The sequence below is a fragment of the Babylonia areolata genome, chromosome 22, assembly GCF_041734735.1.
Source record: "Babylonia areolata isolate BAREFJ2019XMU chromosome 22, ASM4173473v1, whole genome shotgun sequence".
Taxonomy (NCBI): Eukaryota; Metazoa; Mollusca; class Gastropoda; order Neogastropoda; family Buccinidae; genus Babylonia; species Babylonia areolata.
Genome location: NC_134897.1, coordinates 26,302,175 through 26,317,174, shown reverse-complemented (window position 1 = coordinate 26,317,174; position 15,000 = coordinate 26,302,175). Strand labels below are relative to the sequence as shown.

At 45.5% G+C, this 15,000-nt stretch overlaps 1 protein-coding gene across 1 annotated transcript in view; it reads left to right on the top strand.

Annotated features, from left to right (window-relative positions):
* LOC143297308 (uncharacterized) overlaps positions 1–14,181 on the top strand; it is a 14,898-nt gene extending 717 nt beyond the window's left edge. The window contains exons 2-6 of the mRNA XM_076609586.1: positions 2,215–2,265; positions 3,454–3,583; positions 5,014–5,190; positions 7,515–7,667; positions 13,205–14,181. Of these exons, the coding sequence (XP_076465701.1) occupies positions 3,493–3,583; positions 5,014–5,190; positions 7,515–7,667; positions 13,205–13,719 (936 nt within the window). The 5' untranslated portion in view covers positions 2,215–2,265; positions 3,454–3,492 and the 3' untranslated portion in view covers positions 13,720–14,181. The remainder of the gene's footprint in view (positions 1–2,214; positions 2,266–3,453; positions 3,584–5,013; positions 5,191–7,514; positions 7,668–13,204) is intronic.
* The last annotated feature ends 819 nt before the right edge of the window (positions 14,182–15,000 follow it).

Sequence of the window (15,000 nt, the reverse complement as noted above, 5' to 3'; positions counted from 1 at the left end):
CACACACACACAGATACACACACACACACAGTGTCTATGTAGAAAAAAAGTCAATGTCTACCACATACTTGTCCAGTCTCCAAAAAAACAAGACAACTGTTCTACCACCAGACATACGTTTGTCCTTAGGAGATCTTTTGAATAATTATTCATTACTTTGATTCAAAGTTCAGTTGGCATCTACCTTTGACTGATCACGTTTTTGTTATGGATGTTTAACTCACTGTTACAATTCACTGTTAGTACAGTCCTTCGTAGCTCTTCGTTTTCCACTACTCACTATCATCCCACCACCTCTTCTCGTGTACCCCACGCCTCCTCTCCTATGTCTACACTTTTTTTCTCTTTTTTTCACCCGTCAAATATAACCATGTGTGTGTGTGTGTGTGTGTGTGTGTGTGTGTGTGTGTGTGTGTGTGTGTGTGTGTGTGTTATATTGACTCCTTTATGTGCTTGTGTTCTGTCGATGCATGCAGACATTAATGACACACAAATAAGCGCTCACACACACCCACACCCACACACACACACACACAAACACAGACACACACACACACACACGCAAACACAGACACAGGCACACACACACATACACACGCACACACACACACACACACATACACGCACGCATGCACGCACGCACGTACACACACACACACACACACACACACACACACACATGCACAACAGGTATGAAAGAATACAAGAATGAGTCAGACTGAGTGTGCCAAGCAAAAGGACTTACAACAACAACAACAACAACATACAACAACAACAACAAAAACATTCGATGCAACACTCACTTTCAGAAAAAAAATTATATCCCTCGAGTTCTTCATATGAAATGCCCATTGTCATCTAAAGAACATGAACAGTTCTGTTCTGAACAGAATGAGTTTGATGCAGTAATTCAAACAAGTTTCAACAAGGAGAAAAACTGATTATTGCATTGACGTCTGTTCCACCGGTACTTCAGTATGGGCATTATTGATTAATTAGGTGGTTTCGTCACACATGACAAATGAGTGCCAATGCAAAATGCTTTCAGTGTGAAGACACAGTAATACCTTTTTTTTTTTTTTTTAGCATCAAACAATGAAAAAATCATATAATCATACTTTTTTTTTTGTTAGCGTTGAACATTATTCATTATACACGCTTTAGGCCATGCCGCTGTTGAAGTGGAAAAAAACCCAACCCATTATACACTTGATATACACTGAAATGAAAATTAATTGGTAGATAGTGTGTTTCATATGAACACGCAGCATAAATTCTTCTAGCTTAAATGTCCCGAGGCAGTGACCGATTGTAGAGTGTTTTCTCTGTGTGTCTGTCTGTCTGTCTCTGTCTCCCTCTTTGTCTGTCTGTCTGCATCTCTCTCTCTCTCTCTCTCTCTCTCTCTCTCTCTCTCGTGCACAACCACACCCTTCTAAAAACCTGCCTGGGGTAGTAATATGATCCCATTTAGTCTAAAGGCATATCCAAAGCTGGGGATAGCATGACAATAATTTTCTCGAGTATTTCCCCCCGTATGTGATCATAGGTTTGAAGAAAAGGAAAGAAGTTAGAAGGTTTTGTTGTGCAAGAATTGAGATCAGAACAGTTCTTGGGGTTTTTTTTTCAGTTGGCGTAGACTACCCCTGTGAAAAACAAAAATACAAGAACTGATTTGTATCACTTAACAATGGAATTCTAACCCGCAAATTCACACATTTAACTTGGCGTTTTTCGCCGAGAATGAAAGATATTCCTTGAAGGCAGAGTATACCTATATGACAGATAAAAATTCCATTTTAAGTGGAAAGTTATGATGACATGTTTATTTCAAACATCGATAGCTGTGTCATTTATGACCACGCATGTCCTGTCATTTTGCTGTTAGATTTTAATGTGTCTGTTGTTTGCAGTTCCCTGATCCATGTTCATCATTCAAACATACACAGACAGCTCACATCATCTCTTGTGCGTCAAATGATGTGTAGCCTAATATTTCATTTTGAAAATGTTTTTAGGGCATACACTCACAGACACATAGACACAGATGCACACAGACAGACATACACACACAGACACACACACACACACACACACACACACACACACACACACACACACACATTATTTTTCATCAATGTTTTTTGTTAAATGGATATCACCCGATTTTCACTGTTTCTTGATTTAAAAAAATATTTTTTCACATTTCTGTTTCAGATGTTTAAGAACATTTACCGTGCCATTTTTTGACTCACTAGTGTAAACAAAGTGAGTATGTTTTATCCCGGTGTTCGGCTGTGTGTGTGTGTGTGTGTGTGTGTGTGTGTGTGTGTGTGTGTGTGTGTGTGTGTGTGTGTGTATGTGTGTGTCTGTTTGTCTGTCTGTCTGTCTGTGTCTGTGTCCGTGTGTCCGTGTGTGTCCGTGGCAAACGTTAACATTGTCATTTTCTCTTGAAATACTTTGTCTGCTAATACAGAATTTGGCTTAATATTAGTATGAATAAAAAACACACACACAAAAAAAAAACATTCAGTCATACTAATAACAGATTGTAAGTCTCCCGAATAATTAAGCCGTATTTCTGAAACATTAACGGTTTATTTCGTTTAGACAGGTTCCGAAATCCGAAAATTCTGAAAACCGCATCCCACTGAGTAAGGCCTACTAGAAGGTAGGTTGTATTCGAAGACGACATGACCTCGTTTTTCTTGTTCACAATCAAAAGGAAAGAAATGCAAATTCAGGACAGAACACACAGCGATATTAACTACACCATCGACGTGTTTACTGCATATAAATATTCTAAAGTGGACACTGAATCAGCTGGAATGAACACAAAAGAAAAAAAAAAGTGACTCGATCGTTTCTTTCAGCCTGTTGTAGACTGGTTTGTGCAGATCTAGAGATCTACAATGTGTTGCGGTGTGCTTGAAGTGATGGCAACATCTCCTTTTCCGCCGAATAAAAGAATAGTCGAGATCTAATAAAAAACCCACACAAAACATATGATTTAAACAGCGTTATTACGTCCAATGCAATCACATATATTTATCTCACGAAGAAGAAAACGTCAACATTGCCAAGTCTTGAATTTAGTCAGTTGACGACAGATGCGCTGCAGCAGTGGGGATTAGCATGCTTGCTTCGGAACTGAGTGTACATGGTTCGATCTCGCTTGCATGCCTTTTTTAATTATAATTTTTTCTCCCAAGATTATTTTATATTTAATTCAGAGCACTTTTCAGCGATTTTTTAAAATCTCTCTCTCTCTCTTTTTAATTAAAAAAAAAAAAATATCTGGTGATTCCTTTACTGGATAAAGCGCGAAGCACAAGTGAGTCTTGAAGGCTTTGCCTCTTGTTTTATACTCCTTGTCAGAAAATGTAATCGTTCATCTGACAATGAACAGACTGTTGGTGATGGTGATAATGACGATGGTTACCACGTGTGTGTCAGAGCCCGGCCCTCAGAGGAGCACCAGAAGCAACACCTGCCATGGGCACACAGGAGCCACGTGCCCGCGTGCCCCTTTTTCTTCTGGTGGTGGTGGTCAACATGGCCACCACGTCGGCTGCCTTCAACCTCAGTGAGACTCTGCTGTCCTAGGGCCTGTCTGTCCCTCAGTCATCATTTTATCATCATTACTACAATCACTACTACTACTGCTGTTGATACTATCATTACTACCATCACTACTACTACTACTGCTGCTGCTGTTGATACTGTTATTACTACCATCACTGCTACTACTACTGCTGCTGCTGTTGATACTGTCATTACTACCATCACTACTACTGCTGCTGTTCATACTATCATTACTACAATCACTACTACTACTGCTGTTGATACTGTCATTACTACCATCACTACTACTACTGCTGTTGATACTGTCATTACTACAATCACTGCTGCTACTACTGCTGCTGCTGTTGATACTGTTATTACTACCATCACTGCTACTACTACTACTACTGCTGTTGATACTGTCATTACTACCATCACTACTACTACGACTGCTGTTGATACTGTCATTACTACCATCACTACTACTACTACTGCTGTTGATACTGTCATACTACCATCACTGCTACTACTACTGCTGCTGCTGTTGATACTGTTATTACTACCATCACTACTACTGCTGCTGTTCATACTATCATTACTACAATCACTACTACTACTGCTGTTGATACTGTCATTACTACCATCACTACTACTACTACTACTACTGTTGATACTGTCATTACTACCATCACTGCTACTACTTCTGCTGCTGCTGTTGATACTGTTATTACTACCATCACTACTACTACTACTGCTGTTGATACTGTCATTACTACCATCACTGCTACTACTACTACTACTGCTGTTGATACTGTCATTACTACCATCACTACTACTACGACTGCTGTTGATACTGTCATTACTACCATCACTACTGCTACTACTGCTGTTGATACTGTCATTACTACCATCACTGCTACTACTACTGCTGCTGCTGTTGATACTGTTATTACTACCATCACTACTGCTACTACTGCTGTTGATACTGTCATTACTACCATCACTACTACTACTACTACTACTACTGTTGATATTGTCATTACTACCATCACTGCTACTACTACTGCTGCTGCTGTTGATACTGTTATTACTACCATCACTACTACTGCTGCTGCTGCTGTTGATACTGTTATTATTACCATAACTACTACTACTGCTCCTGCTGTTACTACCGTTCCTGCTGCTACCACTACTTGTACTGCTACTACTACTTGCACTAGTGCTACTGCTGCTACTACTGCTGTTCATACTGTCATTACTACTATTACTACTACCACTGCTGCTGCTGCTGTTACTGCTACCACACTACTATTTGTACTACTGCTACTACTACTACCAAGGCTGATAATAAATCTACTGCTGCTGCTACTACTACTACTACTGATAATAATTATACTGCCGCTGCTGCTGCTGCTGCTACTACTACTACTACTACTGATGATGATGATTCAGATACGTGTACGGAGAAGAACAGTGGTCGGTACAAGTGGGACGGGAAGCCTTGCGGCGGGTTCCACGTGTGTGTGTACGGCGAGCAGTTCCACGTCTTCTGCAGCAAGGGACAACGCCTGGACCCCACCACCTACACCTGTGTGGAGGACTATGAGTGTTACGAAACCCACCCTAAAGGTGGGTTCCTTTGGGGGGTTGGTTTTCTCACCTTCTTTCTTTCTTTCTGTTTCTGACCACCACTATCTCCACCTGTGGACAGGACTATGAGTGTCATACGACCCACCATAAAGGTGAGTTCGTTTTGGGGGTTGGTTCTCTCACCTTCTTTTTTTTTCTTTCTTCTTTTTCTTTCCTTTCTTTTTGTTTTCTTTTCATTCAAACACACGCAACATTACACACACACACACACACACACACACACACACACACGCACGCACGCACGCACGTACGCACACACACACACACACACACACACACACACACACACACACACACAGATACACACACAACCGAATACCGGATTATAACATGGACTCGTTTCGTTCACGTCAAGTGAGTGGGAAATAGGTAAATACATGAAGAGCGAAAGACATGAAGATAGCAGCAGAGGTTCAGCCTGTGTGTAGCTGACGCCCTGGTGGCTGGCCGTGGAACTTTTCTTCTTCTTCTTCTTCTCCTCCTTCTTCTTCTTCTTTAACGAGCACACATCACACACTTCTTCACACAACAACGCCTCCCCCAGTCCCTGTCACTGTCATAGACATATTTGATCAAACCGCGTCACCATCACAGACATACATGATAAAACGTCGTCACCATCACTGACATACAATGATCAAACCACGTCACCATCACAGACATATTTGATCAAACCGCGTCACCATCACAGACATACATGATAAAACGTCGTCACCATCACTGACATACAATGATCAAACCACGTCACCATCACAGACATATTTGATCAAACCGCGTCACCATCACAGACATACATGATAAAACGTCGTCACCATCACTGACATACAATGATCAAACTTCGTCACTATCATAGACATATTTGATCAAACTACGTCACCATCACAGACATATTTGATCAAACTACGTCACCATCACAGACATATTTGATCAAACCGCGTCACCATCACAGACATACATGATAAAACGTCGTCACCATCACTGACATACAATGATCAAACTTCGTCACCATCATAGACATATTTGATCAAACTACGTCACCATCACAGACATATTTTGATCAAAATACGTCACCATCACAGACATACAATGATCAAACCTCTTCACCATCACAGACATACCTGATCAAACTACGTCACCATCACAGACATATTTGATCAAACTGCGTCACTATCACTGACATACAATGATCAAACTGCGTCACCATCACAGACATATTTGATCAAACTGCGTCACCATCACAGACATAATTGATCAAACTACGTCACTATCACTGACATACAATGATCAAACCACGTCACCATCACAGACATACATGATCAAACTGCGTCACCATCACAGACATAATTGATCAAACTTCGTCACCATCACTGACATACAATGATCAAACTTCGTCACAATCATAGACATATTTGATCAAACTACGTCACCATCACAGACATATTTGATCAAACTGCGTCACCATCACTGACATACAATGATCAAACCACGTCACCATCACAGACATACATGATCAAACTACGTCACCATCACAGACATATTTGATCAAACTGCGTCACCATCACAGACATAATTGATCAAACTTCGTCATCATCACTGACATATAATGATCAAACTGCGTTACCATCACAGACATATTTCATCAAACTACGTCACCATCACTGACATACAATGATCAAACCAAGTCACCATCACAGACATACATGATCAAACTACGTCACCATCACAGACATATTTGATCAAACTACGTCACTATCACTGACATACAATGATCAAACTGCGTCACCATCACAGACATATTTGATCAAACTGCGTCACAATCACAGACATAATTGATCAAACTACGTCACTATCACTGACATACAATGATCAAACCACGTCACCATCACAGACATACATGATCAAACTGCGTCACCATCACAGACATATTTAATCAAACTGCGTCACCATCACAGACATAATTGATCAAAGTTCGTCATCATCACTGACATATAATGATCAAACTGCGTTACCATCACAGACATATTTGATCAAACTACGTCACCATCACTGACATACAATGATCAAACTACGTCACTATTACCGACATACAGTGATCAAACTACGTCACCATCACTGACATACAATGATCAAACTACGTCACCATCACTGACATACAATTATCAAACTGCGTCACCATCACAGACATTGATCAAACTGCGTCACCATCACAGACATTGATCAAACTGCGTCACCATCACAGACATATTTGATCAAATTACGTCACCACGGCATATCTTAAATAGCTGGCCGTGGCACTGTTTCAGGCAGAGACAGCTGTAATGACTGGCAGTACCTGGGCTCACAGACCACTCCAGGCAAGTACTTCCATAGGCAGCCAGGGGTGGGCTACGTGCCACGTTACTGTTCCCATGGGCTGGTGTTCGATACCTACATCTGTGCCTGCAACTATCCTGACGGTATGGGCTTGTGTGTGTGTGTGTGTGCGTGTGCGTGTGCGTGTGTGTGGTGTGGTGTGGTGTGGTGTGGTGTGGGTGTTGTGTTGTGTTGTGTTGTGTGTTGTGTGTGTGTGTGTGTGTGTGTGTGTGTGTGTGTGTGTCTGTTGTGTCTGGGTGTGTGTGAGTGAGTAAGTGTGTGTGTGTGTGTGTGTGTGTGTGTGTGTGTGTGTGTGGTGGTGTGGTGTGGTGTGGTGTAGTGGTGTGTTGTGTTTGCTAGGACAAGTACGTTGTATGTGTAAAATTGATGTCATGTGTTATGTATAAAACCATGTGTTTTGTAAAGAACCTTGAGCAGGGTTCTGGGTAGTGTGCTTATATAGGTATCCATTCAACATCATCATCCTTAGTTGTTATTATTAGCAAAAGTAATGTCAGGTATGGGTATGAAAACGCGGAAAAACTATGCCAAAAAGCCTACAGAAAAAACCCAGATGGGTTGAACAAAAAACCCTCACAGAAAGACGCGGCATCAAAACGAATGGTGTTTGTCGAACCGAAAGTTGTGTGTGAAAACTGATAATTGCATCTAGATAAGCAGCCCACGTCAATCGGCATTTCATTCATACAGATGTATCAAAGTTTCAAGCACTTTCTGTTTTCACTTCGACTTTCCGGCTTCGAAAAAATGTACTAAAATCACCATGTACATTTTTGGACGTGATGTGTACGAAAATCACTCCGGAAAAGTCCAGTGTTTTCGTCAAAATTATGATCGGCAGATCGGAAGCGTTCTCTCACTTAACAGGCCTGTAGGTCTAGAACAAAATTCAAACTTCCCCTCTCTCCATCACGGCTTTCCGGCTTCGACAGATCCTAACACATTAGCCATGTAGGAATATGAACTACAAAAGTTGATCGAAATTCTACTTCAATGTGCAACGTCAAAAAACGTTTTTTTTTTGTTTTTGCTTTTTTCAAGAGTGTTTGAAACGTTGTGCTGGTTTGCGCTATTCAGTCCCAACTATATAGGATCCGGGGGTTAGGGGGTGCACGGGAGGAGTAGTACCTCTAGAGGGGGGGCTTGTCACGCTCTTCCGGGAGTGGTTCGTCCTCTGTTGGTCCCCTCCGGCACCCAGCTCTCACTGATGGGTCCTAGAAGCTGCTAGCATGCGGTAGCGCCCAGTCCCCGGGCAACGGCTTTGACAGGCTGGCTAAACTAGGTGAGGGTAGCCGACGGGTCTCAAACCCTCGGTGAGTTAGGGCTTGTCTACCCAAGCATGTGAAGACTGGATCCGGCGGACTCTGCGGAAGAAACCTTTATGATTCAACGGAGAGGAAGGCGGTTGCAGCAGAGCACTGTGGAGTGCTGAGGGCAGGATGAGGCACATAGGACATCCTGGTCATCCACTGCATCCGTTTCCATCTCTAGTCGTCTTGACCTCGTCTTGCCACTGGATACAGGCGGTCTCGGACAAGAGAGTGAGGTCGACGGTGCGCAACTCCTCACTATAAACAAAGTCATCGCGCAAGTCATCAGTCATCCTTCATCCCATACCATCATTTTCCCCAAGCCCTGTGGCGACAGGCGAGCGACGAAGCGACAGGTGTGGGTACACTGGCAGTCGTAGCCGCGGACCTGCACGCAGGCGGTTCAGGCCATAGGGTCGTTTTTCACCGACTGGAGCAGCGGTGGAGATCGGCAGCCCCCTGAGCGACTGAGCAGCCCTCTTCAGGACAGCACTGCTCACATCCATGGCATGAGGAAGGGGCTAGAAAAGGTGCCCTAAACATTGCCTGCTCCACACCACCCTAGTCAACATACCGCGGCTGACGGGGACCCTACTCAAGCGGTCGACACACAAAGGAAAGAAAGAAGAAAACAAGGAGCACCCCATTGACCATTGCCACATGGAACGTGCGTACGCTTCTGGACAGAGGCGACTCAGCCAGACCACAGAGACGCACAGCACTCATTGCGAGTGAACTAGTCAAGTACAACATCGACATCGCTGCCTTAAATGAGACCAGACTGGCAGAAGAAGGCGAACTCTGTGAACGAGGCGCAGGCTACACCTTCTTTTGGAGTGGTCGCGGACCTGAAGAAAGACGTGTGACTGGAGTTGGCTTTGCAGTGAAGACAACCCTCGTTGGCAAGCTAGCTGGCCCCCCGAAAGGAGTGAACGATCGCCTGATGACGATGAAACTCCCTTTATGCAACGGGAAGAAGTTTACCACCATTGTCAGCGCCTACGCGCCCACCATGACCAACCAGGATGAGATCAAGGACAAGTTCTACGAGGACCTGAACGCTGTCATCACCACTGTTCCCAACGCAGACAAGCTCATCATTCTTGGTGACTTTAACGCGAGAGTTGGCTGTGACAGCACCTCCTGGGAAGGCGTGATTTGGAAGCATGGGGTTGACAACTGTAACAGCAATGGTCAACTACTTCTCCAGACATGTGCCGAGCACGACCTTCTTATCACAAACACCGTCTTCTGCCTCCCTACCCGTAACAGGACGCCATGCATGCATCCTCGCTTTGGGCATTGGCATCTCATCGACTTTGTCATCGTCAGGAAGAGGGACAGGCAGGACGTACGAGTCACGAGGGCCATGTGCGGCGCCGAGTGCTGGACAGACCACCGCCTTATCGTCTCCAAACTCAACCTCCGCATCCAGCCCAAGAGACGGCCTCAGGGCATGAAAGCACCCAAACGCCTGAATGTCAACAAGCTGGAGCTAGGCAACATCAAGCAGAACTTTGCTGACACCCTGGAGGAACGCCTTGAGTCCACCATGCTGGACAACCAGAATGTGGAGGTAGCACGGGGCGCACTGCATGAGATGGTGTACAACACTGCCATGGAGTGCCTGGGACCTTCTGCCAGGAAGCACAAAGACTGGTTTGATGAGAACTGCACTGAGATCAAGCAGCTGCTGGAAGACAAACGCCAAGCCTACAGAGCCCACATTGACGATCCCCAGTCAAAGAAAGACACACTGAAGAGGGCACGCAGCACCACCCAGCTGAAGCTGCGGCAGATGCAGGATTCCTGGTTGAGCAACAAAGCTAACGAGATCCAGGGCTTTGCAGACAGGAACGACATGAAGAACTTCTATAACGGCCTGAAAGAAGTCTACGGTCCCACCACCTCCGGATCTGCTCCACTCCTCAGTGCTGATGGTTCTACCCTAATCACTGACAAGGGCGGGATCCTTGAGAGATGGGCTTAACACTTTGACAGCGTACTGAACCGCCCTTCCACCATCAATGATGAAGCCATCGACCGACTCCCCCAGGTGCCAGTCAGTGAGTCGTTGGATGCCATTCCAACTTTGGAGGAGACCCAGAAAGCTATCCGTCTGCTATCCAGTGGCAAAGCCCCTGGCTCCGACTCCATTCCAGATGAGGTCTACAAAGAAGGTGGTATGGCGTTGACTGAGAAGCTTCATTAGCTATTCCAGCTCATCTGGCAGCATGAGGCGGTTCCACAGGACTTCAAAGACGCTTCCATCATACACCTGTACAAGTGCAAAGGAAATCGTCAGGCCTGTGACAACCAGCGTGGAATATCCCTGCTGTCCGTTGCAGGCAAGACTCTGGCCAGAGTGCTACTCAACCGTCTCATAGCGCACCTTGAGCAAGGTCTCCTACCAGAGAGCCAGTGTGGCTTCCGGAAAGAACGCGGGACTATCGACATGGTGTTTGCTACGAGGCAGCTCCAGAAGTGTCAGGAACAGAACGCCAACCTTTACTCCACCTATGTCGATCTGACCAAGGCCTTCGATACTGTTAGCAGAGATGGCCTTAGGAGAATCATGGCGAAGTACGGATGTCCCAGAAAGTTCATCACCATCATACGGCAACTACACGATGGGATGCTGGCCCGAGTCCAAGACAACGGAGAGACTTTAGAACCATTCCCTGTCTCCAATGGAGTCAAGCAAGGGTGTGTTCTTGCCCCCACCCTGTTCAGTCTCATGTTTTCAGCCATGCTGACAGATGCCTTCAGAGACGCTGTCGTAGGCATTGGCACCAGGTACCGCACAGACGGCTCACTCTTCAACCTCAGGAGGCTTCAAGCAAAAACCAAGGTGAGGACAGACACCGTCAACGACTTCCTGTTTGCTGATGACTGCGCTCTCAATGCTGCCTCCGAAGCTGACATGCAACACAGCGTCGACAAGTTCTCTGCTGCCTGTGACAACTTTGGCCTCACAATCAGCACAAAGAAGACCGAGGTGATGCACCAGCCAGCTCCAGGAAAGCCTTAAGTTGAACCAAACATCTTCATCAACGGGCAACGACTGAATGCGGTGGACAAGTTCACATACCTGGGCAGTACACTCTCTCACACAGTTGTCATCGACGACGAGGTGAATGCCAGACTCGCCAAAGCCAGCGCTGCCTTCGGCAGACTCCATAAGAACGTTTGGAACAGGAGAGGCATCACCCTGGAGACGAAGCTCAAAGTATACAAGGCCATAGTTCTCACCACACTGCTCTATGGATGTGAATCATGGACGTCTACAAACGCCACGCCAAAAAGCTGAACTACTTCCACACCACCAGCCTCAGAAAACTTCTCGGCACAAAGTGGCAAGAGAAGATCCCTGACACAGACGTGCTCACTCGTGCAAACTTGCCCAGCATCTACACCATCTTGATGCAGGCCCTGCTGCGCTGGGCAGGCCATGTAGTTCGCATGCCAGACCACCGGCTCCCCAAGAAACTACTGTACGGCGAACTCTAAAATGGCAAGCGCTCTCATGGAGGCCAAAAAAAGCGCTTCAAAGACACTCTGAAAGCTTCTCTGAAGGCCTTCAACATCAGCCACGACACATGGGAGCTGAATGCAATGGACAGACCAAAGTGGCGTTCAGCTGTCCACAAAGGCGCCAAATCCTGTGAGGCCAACAGAATCGCTGCAGCAGAGCAACGCAGACAGGCCAGGAAAAGCAGTGCCAGCAAGTCCCCAACAGCCGCCACCATCCCCTGTCCACACTGCGTCAGAACCTTCCGGGCGCGGATTGGCCTGACCAGTCATCTGCGCACCCACAGAGCCCAACCCACCCACCCCCAGGATGACTAGATGGTCCTCGTCGATCCCGACGGACGAACCACACACACATAGGATTCACATTTCATTGATATCCAAACAGCTTATGGTTGACCAAGAAGCGCAGTCAACTGGAAATTTCAGCATGTCTATTCTTTTAATTTTTTTTAAACCCAACTGTTTAAAACATTTGTTAGCAATAAACATCGATGGTATAGTCATTCTGTGCATTCTATCCACAATTTCTTTTTATCCGAGCTGAACTGCGGACAAAAAATAAAATGTCACGCTGTCTTAAAACCGCAACCACGCTAATCTCGGCAATACAAACGTTAGCCGGCAGCGAACCGGAAACGACCCAAGAAAATTGTGCGGATCCGGAAGCTAAGGGAAATAAACCATTCACGTTATTCCTTAACAATTACACCTTCACTATTGGTAAGCGTTCTGGTGACTGATTTCCCTGGACTTTTTTTGCTTTGTTTTATGATTAGGGCCTGGGGACCAGAACCACGGCGACTACCACAATGGACCCACGCCAAAGGGTCACCCACCACATGCCTCAACAAAGGGACCCCAGAAGTATTCGGACAACCCCAACATTCATCCCTATGAAACCCACAGGCCCAACTCCTACAGGCCCAACTCCTACAGGCCGTACCCCCGCAGCTACAGGCCGTACCCCCGCAGCTACAGGCGATCTTACGGGCCAGTTTACAGGTCAACGTACTATCCAACGTACTGGCCCCCCTACAGGCACCCCTACAGGGCCAACCCCTACACTCCAAACACCTACAACCCTGACCCCTACAAGCCTGACCCCCATAACCCTGGCCCCCACAAGCCTGACCCCCAAAAGCCTGACCCCCACAACCCTGACCCCCACCACCCTGCCGAAAAGCCCAAGGAGCCCTCTGCCAGTGGCTACCACACCACGGAAAAGCCCAAGACCTACAGGTCTAGGTCCGCCAGAAGAAGGTTTTCATATTACAGGCGCTATGTTGGTTAGTCTGTTCTCCGCACTGGATAGAGGCTTCTTTCTTTGTTTCTTCTTCTTCTTCTTCGTTTTTTTTTTATCCAAAAGGATGATTTTCTGTGTTGGGATATGTGCCATGATAAGGAACAGAGAAGCAAATAGAATGGAATAGAATAGAATAAAACAGAATAGAATAGAATAGAATATGTCTTTATTACCAAGTGTACCGGGGTCACAAGGAATATTGGGGGTATAGTACATAACAAGACACGAACATAAGTCGAAAATCATAGACAGACACATATACAGTGCATATCAAATAAACGAACATAATGGACAGGTGATAACGGTTATGAGCTTTCAAGATTTCCCATTAACATGTGAGAGTACATTTTGAAGAAGAAGAAAAAAAACACACAAAAAAACAGAAGAAAGGTACAGTAGTCATCATTGATGAAAAGATGAGCATGAATAAACACGGTTATTATTTTGTCACGTTCGACTGTTTGATTGCATCATTTTGGACATCTCTCTCTCTTTCTCCTTGTGTGTGTGTCTCTGTGTTTTATAAGCATGGATGTTATTCTACATGCTCATACTTGTACAGCGGTTTTGTTTTGTTTTTCCATCGGACATGTTTAAATATTCTTATAAAATGTAGCCAAGCGCTCAGCTTGCTTCAGATACTGTTTCACGAACGAGCTCTATAGCAGACGCCTTTTCGCAGCTAACCCGCATTTCTGAGGTACTTTATGGCTGCAACACGGAAAGAAAGAAAAAAAGCCCTTCACACTGCAAACTAACTGAGCGGAAAACGAACACTTGGGAAGGAGAAAGGAAGGAGAATGGAGTAGAAAGGAGGCTGGGGAGGGTGGGGGGAGGGCAGGGACGGGGGCTGGTAGGGAAGGGGAGATAATAAAACGACGGCTGACAAGAGAGATGAGAGGTGCCTCCGGTTCAAGGAGCCGTCAAAGTGTCCACACTGATCCGTCCCGGGAACACTGCCCGAGGGAACCGGTGACAGAGGAGTAGGCACAGAGCACATCCCCTCCACAGACACACACACACACACAGACGGACTGATAAATCGACAGAGGAGAGAGAAAAAGTTGGGGGTAGGGTGGGGTGGGGGGTCAAAAATTACAAAAGAGGGGGTCAAGAGAGAGAGAGAGAGAGGGGGGGGGGCAGAGACAGAGACAGAAGCAGAGAGAGAGAGAGAGAGAGAGAGAGAATAGACAGAGACACAGATACTCACACAGAGTGGAGAGACAGACAGACAGAGACAGACAAAGTAACACACACACACACACACAC